We start from the raw sequence: 14,803 nt of genomic DNA, 5'->3' as shown, positions 1-14,803 counted from the left end.
ATTGCTGGAGAATAAAAAAATAGTACCAAACTTAATGTATTGTAGATTTTCACATCATTACAACTATTTTTTACTGGATGGAATTGATGCATATTAAAAGTCACGCACCACACAGTTTTTGGTGACCTAAAATTGTGGCTAAACAACTGTCACTGTGGCTGAAAGAAAATTACTTTGTTTAGTCACAGTGGTTAAGAGAGTTATTTTTCTAGTGGAAGCCCAGATCATGAACTTATTTCCACTACGAGTCCTTTCAAATTTTTTTTTTATGACAACCAAAATTTTGAACTATAAAACAGCAGGTGAATAAACTTTCAAATAATTCTTCTGATTTAAATGATTCATCATCCAATAAATTTAGTATTCAGAGATGCTGTGTGTGCCAATGGCAACTGTTTCTAGTGAATATTTTTCCCTTTTAGCAACCACAGACAGGTATTGAGTATATCTTTCTTTCTGGTATAAAGTTCAGACTTAAATTCAAGAGTTTGTGCTATGCAAAATACATATATACAAAATACATTCAATCCTTCTGTAAGTACAAACAAACATCTTTATCTGAAACTCAGCATCTTTAATTACATGAAAATATTTAAAGCAAAAAACATTACATAGAGTCCAAATCATGTACTGGTTGTAAACATAACAGTTTGACCATACAGTAATAACTTTAATAAAACAATATTTGAGGTTTTGAGTTTCCAGCCTTAGTTTGAGGAAATCTTTAAAGATAAAACTATCTTACTACACATACTGAACATACCTCATCCACCTGTGCTTGGGATTGCTGAACTCTTTTTGAAGCAGCCTGATGCTGGGGGTTTACTTCCCCTCCTTCTCTCCCAGTTTCCTGAGACCTTCTCACATACAAAACATCAGTGGCATTTAATACGCAGCACATACAAAAAATAAGTGGCATTTAATACGCATCACATACAAAACATCAGTGGCATTTAATACGCATCACATACAAAATATCAGTGGCAGTTAATACGCATCACATACAAAACATAAGTGGCATTTAATACGCATCACATACAAAACATCAGTGGCAGTTAACACGCATCACATACAAAACATCAGTGGCATTTAATACGCATCACATACAAAACATCAGTGGCAGTTAACACGCATCACATACAAAACATCAGTGGCATTTAATACGCATCACATACAAAACATCAGTGGCATTTAATACTGCATCACATACAAAACATCAGTGGCATTTAATATGCATCACATACAAAACATCAGTGGCATTTAATACGCATCACATACAAAACATCAGTGGCAGTTAACACGCATCACATACAAAACATCAGTGTCATTTAATAATGCATCACATACAAAACATCAGTGGCAGTTAACACGGTGGCATTTAATACGCATCACATACAAAACATCAGTGGCATTTAATACGCATCACATACAAAACACCAGTGGCATTTAATATGCATCACATACAAAACATCAGTGGCATTTAATACGCATCACATACAAAACATAAGTGGCATTTAATATGCATCGCATACAAAACATAAGTGGCATTTAATACGCATCGCATACAAAACATAAGTGGCATTTAATACGCATCACATACAAAACATCAGTGGCATTTAATACGCATCACATTCAAAACATCAGTGGCATTTAATACGCATCACATTCAAAACATAAGTGGCATTTAATACGCATCACATTCAAAACATAAGTGGCATTTAATACACATCACATACAAAACATAAGTGGCATTTAATACGCATCACATACAAAACATCAGTGGCATTTAATACGCATTACATACAAAACATAAGTGGCATTTAATACGCATCACATACAAAACATAAGTGGCATTTAATACGCATCACATACAAAACATCAGTGGCATTTAATACGCATCACATACAAAACATCAGTGGCATTTAATATGCATCACATACAAAACATCAGTGGCATTTAATACGCATCACATACAAAACATAAGTGGCATTTAATACGCATCGCATACAAAACATCAGTGGCATTTAATACGCATCACATACAAAACATCAGTGGCATTTAATACGCATCACATTCAAAACATCAGTGGCATTTAATACGCATCACATTCAAAACATAAGTGGCATTTAATACACATCACATACAAAACATAAGTGGCATTTAATACGCATCACATACAAAACATCAGTGGCATTTAATACGCATTACATACAAAACATAAGTGGCATTTAATACGCATCACATACAAAACATAAGTGGCATTTAATACGCATCACATACAAAACATTAGTGACATTTAATACTTATCACATACAAAACATAAGTGGCATTTAATAGTTATCACATACAAAACATAAGTGGCATTTAATAGTTATCACATACAAAACATTAGTGACTCTAGCAAATAACATGGAACATCATTTCAGGATTCTAACATCTCTGGAACTCTAGTAAATAACATTAGATGGAGAAAAGAAAACTTCCATAACTCCCTAAGAGCAGAAGAGAGTAAAACAAACCCTTTTTAACAAATGGTATCTAGAAACAAAATAAGAAGGATCCAGGCCTGTATTGATGCCAACAGGGGACACTTTCAACATTGTTTATAATTGTCATTCATATTTACCTCCTGTATTATATACTGAAACATGTCTGTTAATAAATATATAAGTGCACAGTGACTTTCCGAAACACCCTGTATAGCCGAGACGAACTTTCGACATCATTTAAAACCTGAAATGACATGGAAAATTCTTTTTCATATGCTTGAATGAGAGCTGAATTTGAGCATACTACTTTTATTTTAGAGTTTAGTACAGAAGATGAGACAGCATAGGTGGACCAACACATTTCTTGTTATCTTTGAATTACATGTGAATCTAAAATAAAAACTTGTTACAAGTTATTAATAGAAAGAGTGGGGAAGTGATTATTTAAATTAAAGAAGTTACAAACAAATTAACTGATATATATTTTAGTGGCTACTATAAATGTAGAACTGGTACAGGTTCTTCTTTGTAGCTGTAAGAAGAGGAGGTCTGCGTTCGAAAGCTCCCAAAGACCATCAGAGAACTTTTCATAGAAAAATTAAATTAAGTTCTTGTTAAGTGAGTTTTAATATCAGTAACATAAACTGGGATTGTATAAAGCCAAAGGTTAAAAGAGGGAAACATTTGAGTCATTAATTACTGTATAATTACATTTAAGGTTTTTACCATGTGTTAAGAACAAGACTATTAAATTAATAACTTAATTCCTACCTTTAGAGCAGGAAATTTGAATGCTGTGAAAAACATTGTTGACTGGAGATGTTTGTCTTACGTATCACAATTTGAAGGTCAAACTATTATTCATAGAAATCCTTCAGAAAGAGGTCAAATGCCAAACTGAATAATAAATGGTTTAGAAAGGAAATAAAATGAGAAATTATAGAGGAAATTTAGAAAAATTGAAATTTTCAATGAGCAATTAAAAACAAAAATGGGCATGTGGCAGAAAATGTTAACACTAACAATAAATACTTTAAGTAATGTTAAAAGGAAGCAGAATACCAAAACAGAAGACAGCTTTTAAGAAATGAAGATTAGAGCTTTTGTTACGAGAAAGCTAAACACTAAAATGGTACTTTTTTCATCAACTTTTATAAGAGGTGGTTTCACAAGTAGATCTACCTCTCAATGGTTATGCCCAATATCCTTGAAAGATGTTAAAATGAAGCCAGGCCTGATATGTTTCAAGATTGCAAAGTTGAAAGAACTTCCTTGAGAGACTAATCATCTTGGAATACTAATGGTAATGGGTTTACCCTTGAACACCCAGTGAATCCATTAACAGTTGTGAGATGCCATAAGATTGATTGATTGATTGATTTAGTGTTTTATGGCACAAAGCAGCGAGGCTATCTGCGCCAGACATTCGGTAAAAATGTAAAAAAATAAAAATAAAAAATTAATAAATAAATGTAGTAATAGACATAAATGGAAATGAAGGTAAAACAAGAAAGTATAAAACCAATGTTGACACCTAGTCTACAATGTTAAGATAGAAGGCAGAGTATAAGAAGTTGTAAGGTATTTACTCTAGCAAAAAGGTAATGATCATAACCCGTCAGGAAGACTAACAGATAAGTTCAAGAACCACCGTCAGTCAACTGAGGTTAGTCTTTCCAGTCCTGGTTCCGGGTTATGTGTCATAGCAACCAGTATCAAAATGTAAAAGAATAGAAGTTTTAAAAGATACATAGCAAAATTGTAACAATGAGTAGCCAAATGTCCAGTAAAAAGATAAAAGTCAAGTAAATGGAGTAAAATTTGTAAAAGTAATTGAAGATAAAAGCAAAACGGCAATTAAAACAGAAAATGGCATAAAAACCAATGTTTACATCCAGTCAACAAAGTTGTAAAGAACTACCTGTAGCAGAATGGTAATGATCATAACCCGCCAGGAAGACTAACAGGTAAGTATAAAAACCACCGTCAGTCACCTGAAGTTGGTCTTTCCAGTCCTGGTTCCAGGTTATGAGTCAATATGGCCAGTACTAAAAAAAGTAGTAAAAGTGTGAAATGATATGCAGCAAATAAATAATAACAACTCGCCAGGACAACTAACGAGTAGTTCAAACAGTAGCATTAGTCACCTGAAGTTGGCCTTTCCAGTCCTGGTGTCGAGTTATTTAATGTTCTGGCCATTGTCCAATGTCAAATTGAAGGAGAGAGATTAAAACTGTAAAAAAGGAACCACAATTAAAAAGGTGTAATGAATAAATATGCAACACTTAAATGAGATTAAAAAGATTAATGGCCATTAAAAAATTAAAAACATTATCAAGGTGGACAGAGTCACCATCACCAATAACTCTGTCCAATGTTACAGACTGACCCTGGGAAAAAATATGTTTAAAATATTGCCATCGTTGAGAATTGTAATGATGGCAAGAAAGTAAAACGTGGCTGATAGTGATTTGAGTGCTACACAAACTACACATTGGTGCATCAGTTCCAGATAAAAGAAAATGATGAGTTAAAAAACTGTGACCAATGCGTAGCCTAGTGAGAACAGCTTCCTCCTTCCGAACTTTACGGAAGCTAGATGGCCAAAGTCCAATTTTGGGTTTGATTTGAAAAAGTTTGTTGTCACGTTGCTCACTCCAAGTGGACTGCCAGCTGCCATGGAGCCGAGCCTTGAAGACAACACCATAGTCCATGTACGGAATAGGCATAGGAGTGATGGTGCGAAGCAGACATATTTAGCTGCCATGTCTGCAAACTCGTTCCCGCGAATACCAACATGGCCTGGTATCCAGAAAAACTGGATTGAAGTAGCTGCTAATGAGAAATGGGCCAGTCGGTTTCAATATCAGCGAGAATAGGATGTGAGCTAACGTGTAGCGATTCCAAGGCAAGTATAGAACTAAGCGAATCAGTATAAATAGTGCAGTTGGAGTACTGCTCAGCTGCAATATGATCCAGGGCAAGAGATATCGCATACAGTTCAGCAGTGAACTCAGAAGCTGTAGAAGGGATTCTGCGCACAACTACTGATCCATAGCAAACCATAGCAGAGCCCACTGAATTACCTGATTTGGAACCATCTGTATAAATGGGAACTGAATGATTGTTTGAAAGATATTCATTGAATAAAAGATGGTACTTCCAATCTGGAGTATCTGCCTTTTTTAGGTGACTGAAAGAAAGGTCACATTTGGGGGCTGTAATAAGCCATGGTGGGATGGGCCAACCTGTGGAATCTGCAATGTTATCCAAGGACAGACCCAATTCATCCAATTGCGCCAGGATGCGAAGGCCGAACGGAGCAATGACAGATCGTCTGTTCTGAAAAAAGTACTGCCCACCGAGAAAGGAAAACACATTTCCAGGTGGGATGCTTTGGTAAGGAATGAAGTTTCGAAGTATATTGTAAAGATAGTTGCAAACGGCGAAGGTGTAAAGAAGGTTCATGAGATTCAATGTTTATACTTTGAACTGGAGAGGTACGGAAAGCCCCAGTGCAGAGTCGAAGTCCTTGGTGATGAATGGGGTCCAGCATCTTTAAGGCCGAGGGTCTGGCAGAGGCATACACCATTGATCCATAATCGAGTTTCGATCTAATAAGAGCACGATATACCTTTAACATTGAACAGCGATCTGCCCCCCCCAACTGGTAGAAGAGAGAACACGGAAGATGTTCAGTGCTCTTGTGCATTTGACATGAAGCTGCTTTAAGTGTGGTATAAAGGTCAGTTTACGATCAAAGATAAGCCCCAAGAACTTGGTCTCTGGGACCACTGGCAGCAAAACTTCACCGATATGAAGTTCAGGATCAGGGTGAATACCCCATCGACGGCAAAAGTGCATGCATACAGTTTTGGAGAGAGAGAAATTAAAGCCGTTTGCCAGAGTCCACTTCCGTACACAATTGAGGGCGGTTTGTAGTCGTCAATATATCTCATGTTTGACAACTGACACGAGATGTGAAAGTCGTCGACATACAGCCCATTCGCAACAGTGAGAGGGAGTTGTTCAGTGATGGCATTTATCTTTATACTGAAGAGTGTAACACTCAATACACAGCCTTGAGGGACTCCAAGTTCCTATACAAAAAACGGAAAGTGTCGAACCCACACGAACTTGGAATCTCCTGTCCATTAAAAAATTTTTAATAAACATGGGTAGATGGCCACGTAACCCATATGTATGGAGGTCTCGCAAAACTCCATACCTCCATGTTGTGTCGTAAGCTTCCTCAATGTCAAAGAATATTGATACAAGATGTTGGCGGTTGAGAAAGGCTTCTCTGATAGATGTGTCAAGACGAATTAGGTGGTCTGTGGTGGAGTGCTGTCGACGGAACCCACACTGGGTGGGCGAGAGGAGGTTGTTTGATTCAAGGAACCAAACAAGATGAGCATTAACCATCCTTTCTAATGTCTTACAGAGACAGCTCATCAAAGCAATTGGACGGTAGTTTGAAGGAATCTTGGGATCTTTCCCTGGCTTAGAGAAAGGTAAAATAATAGCCTGACGCCAGGCATCAGGAAAAACATTCTCTTGCCAGATCCGGTTGAAAACAATCAGAAGGACATCAAGAGAAGCAGGAGATAGATGGTGCAGCATGTCATAATGAATATCATCAGGTCCAACAAACGTACTGGCAGACCAATGAAGGGCCATTTTTTAGTTCCACCAGGGTAAAGGGACAATTATAGTCAAAGAAACAGTTAGTTCAAAAGGAAAGAGGTGATCGCTCTGCCCGAGTCTTGTTGGCCAGGAAGGTGGAGGAACAAGCAGGAGTGCTAGCTACCCGGCAAAAGCTTTCACCTAGAGTGTTAGCGATGTTCCAAACATCAGTCACCTCCTGACCATCAGAGAGTAAGATCGAGAGGGGGACAGAATTGTAGTGCCCATTAACCTTTCGAATCCTGTCCCATATGATCTTGGAACTGGTGGTAGAAGATATGCTGGTTGTGAACTTAATCCAAGATTCCTTCTGGCTTTGACGTCTTACCCACCTAGCATGTGCACGGGCCCGTTGGAAAGCAACCCGGTTTGAAAGTGTGCGATATCTATGAAAAGTATCCCAGGCCCGCTTTTGAGCCTTCTGTGCTAAGTGGCAAGCAGGATTCCACCACGGACGAGGATATCGTGGAAAACGTGTCGAGGTTTTAGGAATACACTGAGCAGCTGCATGTGTAATACAGTCAGTTACCGCTGCTACACAGTCGTCTATTAATGGCTGATTTATGATGGCAGGATCAAGTTCTGCGAGAGCAGTGAAAGTGGACCAGTCTGCCTGATCCAGCTTCCACCTGGGCACACGGGTAGGGTGGCATCGACCACGGGCCAGTCTCTCTCAAAATGATCACTGCCTAGTGGATTACTGTCAACCCTCCATGAAAAATGGGAGAATAATGAAGGGGAGCAAACTGAGAGATCAATAGCGGTAAAGGACTGACTAGGTGCATGAAAGTAAGTGGAAGAACCAGTATTGAAAAGAGAAAGATTGTGATCAGAGAGCATCTGCTCTACAGATCAGCCCCTCCCATCAATAATAGGACTTCCCCAAAGAGGATGATGTCCATTAAAATCCCTTAGGATTAGAAATGGAGATGGCAATTGTTCAACGAGAGCATCAAGATCTGATTGATCATATGTCTCTCCAGGGGACAGGTACAGAGAACAAACAGTGATGGTATGACCCAAGGAAACATGGATGGCTACAGCCTCCAAGGGTGTGTTGAGTGACAAAGACAGGGTGGGCACATGTTGATCAACCAACAGTGCCACCCCTCCATGTACTCGACCATCACACAACCTGTCATTTCTGTACAGAGAAAATTGCCGAATGGAGACAGTATCAGCAGTTTTGAGAAATGTTTCTTGTAAAGAAAGACAAACAGGATGGTAGGAAGCAATCAGCGTTTTGATATCATCCAGATTAGAACGTAAACCTCGACAGTTCCATTGTATCAAGGTGGCCATTTTTAATAACGGGTAGGTGAAGTGGCTGGAGAACACTTCGGTTTATGACCATGTCTTTTTTCTTTACTGTCTTTAGTCGGAGGAGGTCTATCAACCTCCATGGATCCTGCTCTGGGTCGGGTGGGCAGGTTTTTGTTATTGGAAGGGGAATCCAGTGACTGAGGACGCGAACGAATAATTGTTTTGTCTCTTGTGGTGGGAGAAAAAGATGTATCAGAAGAAATGCCTGTATTTGAAACTGAAGGACATGGATCTTGAGGTTTGTTGGAAGGTTTGGGAGGAACAGAGATGGGTGTAGAAGTCGATTCATCAACCTTTTTAACCACGGAGGTCAAAAGGCTTTTCATTTGTTTTGAAAACGATTCTCTTGGAGGTACAGAGAGATCTGTCTGCACTCCCACTGTAGTTGTGGAATGAAGTGCAGCAGCATATGTCCGAGATGGAGTTGTGGACAGCAATTTCCAAGCCTCAGGATAACTAATGTTATGTGTCGTTTTCAAACGCTGCACCTCTTTTTCCTCCAACCATATTGGGCAAGAATGAAAGTAAGAGGGGTGAGAACCATTGCAGTTTACGCAATGTGGGTTCATGTCACAGTCATAGGCATCGTGGTCCTTGCCTCCACAACAAGCACATGTCAGGGAACCACAACAAGATGTCTTTGAGTGGCCGAATCTCTGACATTGGAAACATCGAAGAGGGTTTGGTATGTATGGCCAAACCCTGAAAATGAGATAACCTGCCTTGATGGTGGCAGGTGCACGTGGTGAAGTAAATGTTAAAACGAGGGTATTTGTTGGCAGTGTAACTCCATCTTTGCGAGTGGAGATGCCTCACTGCAGAAACTCCTTGAGTGGAGAGACCAGCGAGAATCTCTGACTCGAACGTTCTTCAAATCCTTTCAACAATAACTCCTCGTGAAGAATTCAAGGTAGCATGGGATGTAACCTCAATAGGTATATCCCCAATTGCCTTTGAATTCAAGAGGAGTTCACTGTGTTGGGATGTGGATGTTTCAACCAATATGTCACCAGATCGAAGTTTCTTTACTGACTTTGGGAGAGCCAGCAAGTCCCTCTAGTCCCTTTTGAGTAAAAGACATTTGCCCTAAAGGTTTTTCCAAAAGAGAATGTAATATAAGAAAATGAGGTACGTGTGTTACTGATGTTGAAGATTGCTGTTCTGAGTATTCAAGACGTGGTCGCTTACCCATTGACTGTTTTTTTACAATTTTATTTAAATTTTTTAGAGGATCCATAGGAAAAAGAAAAAATTTCGGTACCCACTGACCCCACCTACCATGGAACCCTACAAGGGGATGCACTACAAAGTCACGGCAAACACGTGGGTGGATGTTTAGATCCCAGAGCCATAACATTGAAAACTGGCCAATATCTAGAAGAGACAACTAATGCCTAAGTGAGTTCTTGAGAAGCAGTGATGAAATAACCTTATTAACTTTCACCAGATTATCTAAGGATCAGCAGGTTAAAAGACCCTGAATTCTTTGTATTGTACTCTGAAGACAATAGCAAAGGATATATTTAAGGCTAAGTTCTAGTTAACACAGTTTTATTTTCCCTAAAAGAGTGACTGGCTAATGGAATGAACTACATCAGCAATACTTCGAATGGCACCTTTCAAAGAATTTACAAGAGAAATTGACAATTTACTGAAAACAAAATAACATGTTTAAATTTTTACCTTTTAAGGTAGGTTTGCAAAGTTTATATTACAGAGGTAGTTAGCATGGATTTATAAAAGTATAGTTAGAAGTTTGATAACTTACTTTAAAAATGTTGCACCTAATCCAAAAATTAATGCAGTGACTTTGGTGTACTTCAAATTTGAGGATAGTTTTGTTTTAACATGAGGAAATCCAAGAGACTTCTTAAACCAGTACATCTCCTGAGAGTAAGAGATACAATTGGTATATGGATTGAAAGTTGACTGGATGGTAAAAGGCAGAACATTGTTATGAACCAGGGTTAAACTACAGTGAATTACAGCCCCAAGTGATGTCTTGTTAGGTCCTATGTTATTTATAATTTTTATTAACAATACTGATAACAGAATAATTGGTTTAGTTTGTCTCCCAGATTTGAAGACAACTTTTATTAAGATAAGAAAATTTCTGTAAATATTTTTATTATCACAACATAAATATTCATTCATTCTTGATAAAAAAAACTTTGAATTAATTTGATATAAAAAAAATATCTGAATACAACATTTTAGAACAAGGGACCTACTGATCCATCTCAGCTGTGCTCTCCTCCAAACTAAAATTATTAATTAATAAATACAAAAAGAAAAATGTTAAAACTAGCCCTTATCATTCATATACTTATCAACCTTTTTTTTAAACTCACATAAATTTACTAAAAGTAGCTCATTCCAAAGTCCATACCACCCTGTTAGAAAAATAAAACTATGATGGAGATGGCTTCTACCTTGCCTAAATCTGTGTCTCCCACAGTTCTATAGTTCTCTATGTTAAATATGAAAAAAGTTGATGCATCAACATTATCAATTCATTTACAATCTTAAACACTTCAATCAGATCCCCTCTAACTCTTCTTTGTTTAAAATAAAACAGTTTTAAGGATCTTAACTTCTCCTCACAAGACAAACTCTCCATTCCAGGTACCATTCTAGTTACTCTCTTCTGAACACTTTCCAAAATTTCAATGCAAGTTAAGGAGCTCAAGACTAAACACTGTATGTAGACTATAAAATTAAATTATAACATCTGTATACTTGTATTCAATATTTCTGTTAATACACCCTAAAATCCCATTTGCCCTACCATTAACAGCACATTGCTTGAATTGTTTAAGAGACTGATGAACCATTACACCAAGATCCTTTTCTTTCATAACACTGTTAAGGTTATTCCTATTCAAACTATGTTTATAATTCAAATTATGATAATACACATTTATTATCTTGTATCTATTATAATTTAACTTGTCTGTAGTTTATTTGTCCAAGTCACTAAATGACCTAAATCCTTGTATAAATCAGTAACATCCTCTAAGAGCTAGAAACATCCAAGACCTTGATATCATCTGTAAACTTAAATGATGTATTGATCATTCCTTCATCCATGTTGTAAATGTAAATAACAAAGAGCAACAGTTCTAATACTGAGCCCTGAAGTACACCACTTGTGTAATTAATCTAGTTTGACTGAACTCCATTTGTGACAAACCTCCATTTTCCTCCATCCAGCCACTCATCTATTCAATTTACTAACCTGTAATTACTGAGACAACTTCTATCACCACCCTTGAAAACAAAGAGTTACATTAGCTAACTTCCAATCATCCAGTACCTGTCCACCATTCAAGTACTGACAAAATATGGTAGCAAATGGCTCACATATCCTATTTTTTAACCTCCATAAAAGCCTTTGAGGAAATATTTTCTAGCCCAGGAGACTTATCATTTTTTAAACTTCCCAATTTTTCTTAACCAGCTCAGAATTAATGAAGTAATCTTGTTTGATCTCATTTCCATTTATTAACTGTTCAAGATGTGGGACATTGATTAAATCTTTATTATAACAGTTACTACAAAATCTTAAAATCTTCATGTACAAAGTATGAAAGCAACTAGGAAGTTAAAAAAAAAAAGTTGAAACCATCATTGTGCTCTGTACGGTGCTGGTTAGAAGATAATTAAGAAATAAGCTGTTAGTTAGAATGCACCAAAGAGCTACCATGGTGATTCTGGTTTTGAAATGGAAGGGCACAATATATTTACATGTTTTTTCTGGACAGAAGGTGTCAGTGGGAACCAAGGATACTTTGTAGCTGGTTACAAGGTTGGAATCTATAAACCTTTATATTTCTAATAAATTAAAAACAGCTTAGAAATTAATGAAATATTTACACCCCGTTTCGGTGGATTTTGTTTCTTATCATGAAGATATAGCTCAAGAGCCACCTTTTGTCGTGTCTATCTAATCAGGCTGTGACAACTTGGTTATTAGTGGCTGTGGTTTTAACATCAGAAAATGTTTCATCGTTCACGGAATACATGTAATTGGGTTTTGTGTGCATGTGTTAGGAATAAAGCTCATACAAGTTAGCAAATTTGTATTAATCGGGTTTATAATTAAACTAATTATTTTTTCACAAAGCCTTGAAAAAACTTACTAAATACTAGCCATTTTTACTATATTCTGATGCACATAAATAGTATTAGAAATTCCACTTACTATTAGTCCAACTATTCAAAAAATTATTTTATTCATGAAAATGTCCACGTTCTTACGTAAACTTTTGGATGTGAATTTTATACTAACTTCATAAATAATTATTGGAACAGTGTAGGAGTAATTTATCTTGTTTTACTAATAAAAACTACTATTGGTAAAACATTTGCTCGTACCACTTCCTAGCAGTAGTTCTCCTAATAGTCTCATGCTATTTCTTGTTACTAGTACTAGCTTAAATAACAAAGTGTAAGTTTAAAAAACATTACCCCAAAACTTAAACTTTTAATTAAATATTCGTTACTGCCTTGCAAGTTGTAATAGTATTTTTACAAACTTTCAATCTGATTTTGATGCTAAGAGTAAATAAATATTCCATATAAGTTGACTCACATTTTAAATGAGTTTTCTGAGCTTCGAAATCAAAATCAGGATTTTAATATGGCCCACTTATTTTATGCAAAGAGATAATTATATCAGTTATCACATGGATCACAGGCCTTTGCGTTCCAACTGCTACTTCTACAAAATTCTATCAAACATAAACATCAATCGATTTAACTCAATTATTATACATTCAGGAAGGATAGTTCTTTAATTTACCAGAGAGGACGCTGTCAACTGATAAATTTTGTTTCGTGTTTTATGTCATCAATAATTACTTTTAAAACACTACGAAACAAGTTTTGTAATAAAAACATATTGAATATATATTTATATATTATTACAATAAAAATGAATTATTTTTACGTAAACAAACAAAGTATAAAAAGTTCTGCTTCATATTTACTTTTCGTTTATCATATCAAACTTCTAAGTACCGTAAACTTATCAAAGGAAGATATTTCGCATTACTTTTTCATAATTTTTTTAAAAAAATGATACAGCATAGAGTGGAAAATATATTTCTCTTCTCAAGAATGTAAGTTTATTTTAAAAATTAATCATTACTTTCAGAAATAGCATAATCTTTTTTATCTATGTGTTGTTGTTATTTCATGTATATTATTGGGTTGCTGTCCAGTACTTACAGGGAGAACGTGTACGAAAAGCATAAGAGAAATTCTTTAATACCTCTCTCAGGACGCAAGAGGTATTTTACACAACAATTTGTTGAATATTAAAAGTCAGTTTAATCAATAAACTCATAAAGAGAGTGGTTTTGGGCGTATTTTTTCGAGACAAGTTTTCATGTTTTAATTGATAAATTTTAAGTGATTTTAGTATAAATTAATAAAGTCACATTATCAGCATCGTTAAATAAGCAATTGCCAACAGTTATGATTCTGCTATGACCTTTTACGTTTAGCTTTCAACTGACATACGGACAATTTAATCTGTGATTCAGTGGGGAAGGTTGAAGCAATACGATAGTCAGCAGTAGGATGAGCAGACAGGAACACTTTGAAAGCAGCTACATTCATAATTTTGTTCTCGAGTTGCTGCACAGTATCTACTGATATGGTTCTAAATGGTTTCTGAATACTTCCTGCTTCCTGTGATTGGCTGTTGAGTTTGTGATGCACTAGCGGGTTTCAATCACCTTACCACTTCAAATTACTTTTCACAGTCCCAACAATAAAACTCCCAGTGACACAGCGGTACGTCTGCGGACTCACGCCACTAAAAACTCGGATTTCGATAGCCGTGGTGGATAAATTACAGGTATCACGTTGTGTAGCTTTGTACTTAATTCTAAACAAACAAACCCAACGATAAAGGAGTATGAAATGCTTTATTTTTTAGCCAATAAAAATGCCAAAAAATTTTCAATTAAATGAATATAAACTGGATTGGGTAGTGTTTTGTTCAAAATGTCTCCCATTGGCTAACGAGAGGCCTGTTAAAATGTAAATATATGGCCTCGTACGTGTGTCGTTGAAACACCAACTTTCAATGAAATCGATTATTTACAAAATTTACAAGCAACTGAGAAGTGTGATAGTGGCTCACACATTGACATGTCCCCTCCCACGACGTTAGCAGTCAGTTTACCGGCTTATAACATTAAAATATGGGGTTCATTGGCCCAAAATAAACAAAGCGCCGGTGGCAGGATGAGCCTTGCGCTAAAAATACAAAACCAACAACAAATTTGATTGAC

General features: G+C 36.4%; 1 protein-coding gene across 3 annotated transcripts in view; it reads right to left on the bottom strand.

Annotated features, from left to right (window-relative positions):
* Positions 1 to 13,311, bottom strand: part of LOC143230636 (vesicle-associated membrane protein 3-like) — a 37,331-nt gene extending 24,020 nt beyond the window's left edge. Inside the window, exons 1-3 of one of the 3 annotated variants that reach the window (XM_076464500.1) lie at positions 13,093 to 13,311; positions 10,267 to 10,385; positions 764 to 857 (exon numbers count right to left, since the gene is read on the bottom strand). In XM_076464500.1, the coding sequence (XP_076320615.1) occupies positions 764 to 857; positions 10,267 to 10,382 (210 nt within the window). In that variant the 5' untranslated portion in view covers positions 10,383 to 10,385; positions 13,093 to 13,311. The remainder of the gene's footprint in view (positions 1 to 763; positions 858 to 10,266; positions 10,386 to 13,092) is intronic. The other 2 variants (XM_076464501.1, XM_076464502.1) reach the window with 2 other exon arrangements.
* Between the last annotated feature and the right edge of the window lie 1,492 nt (positions 13,312 to 14,803).

The sequence above is a fragment of the Tachypleus tridentatus genome, chromosome 10 (genome assembly GCF_004210375.1).
Source record: "Tachypleus tridentatus isolate NWPU-2018 chromosome 10, ASM421037v1, whole genome shotgun sequence".
Classification (NCBI taxonomy): domain Eukaryota; kingdom Metazoa; phylum Arthropoda; class Merostomata; order Xiphosura; family Limulidae; genus Tachypleus; species Tachypleus tridentatus.
The sequence above is the reverse complement of the archived record's forward strand: the minus strand, read 5'-3'. Positions and strand labels throughout refer to the sequence as shown.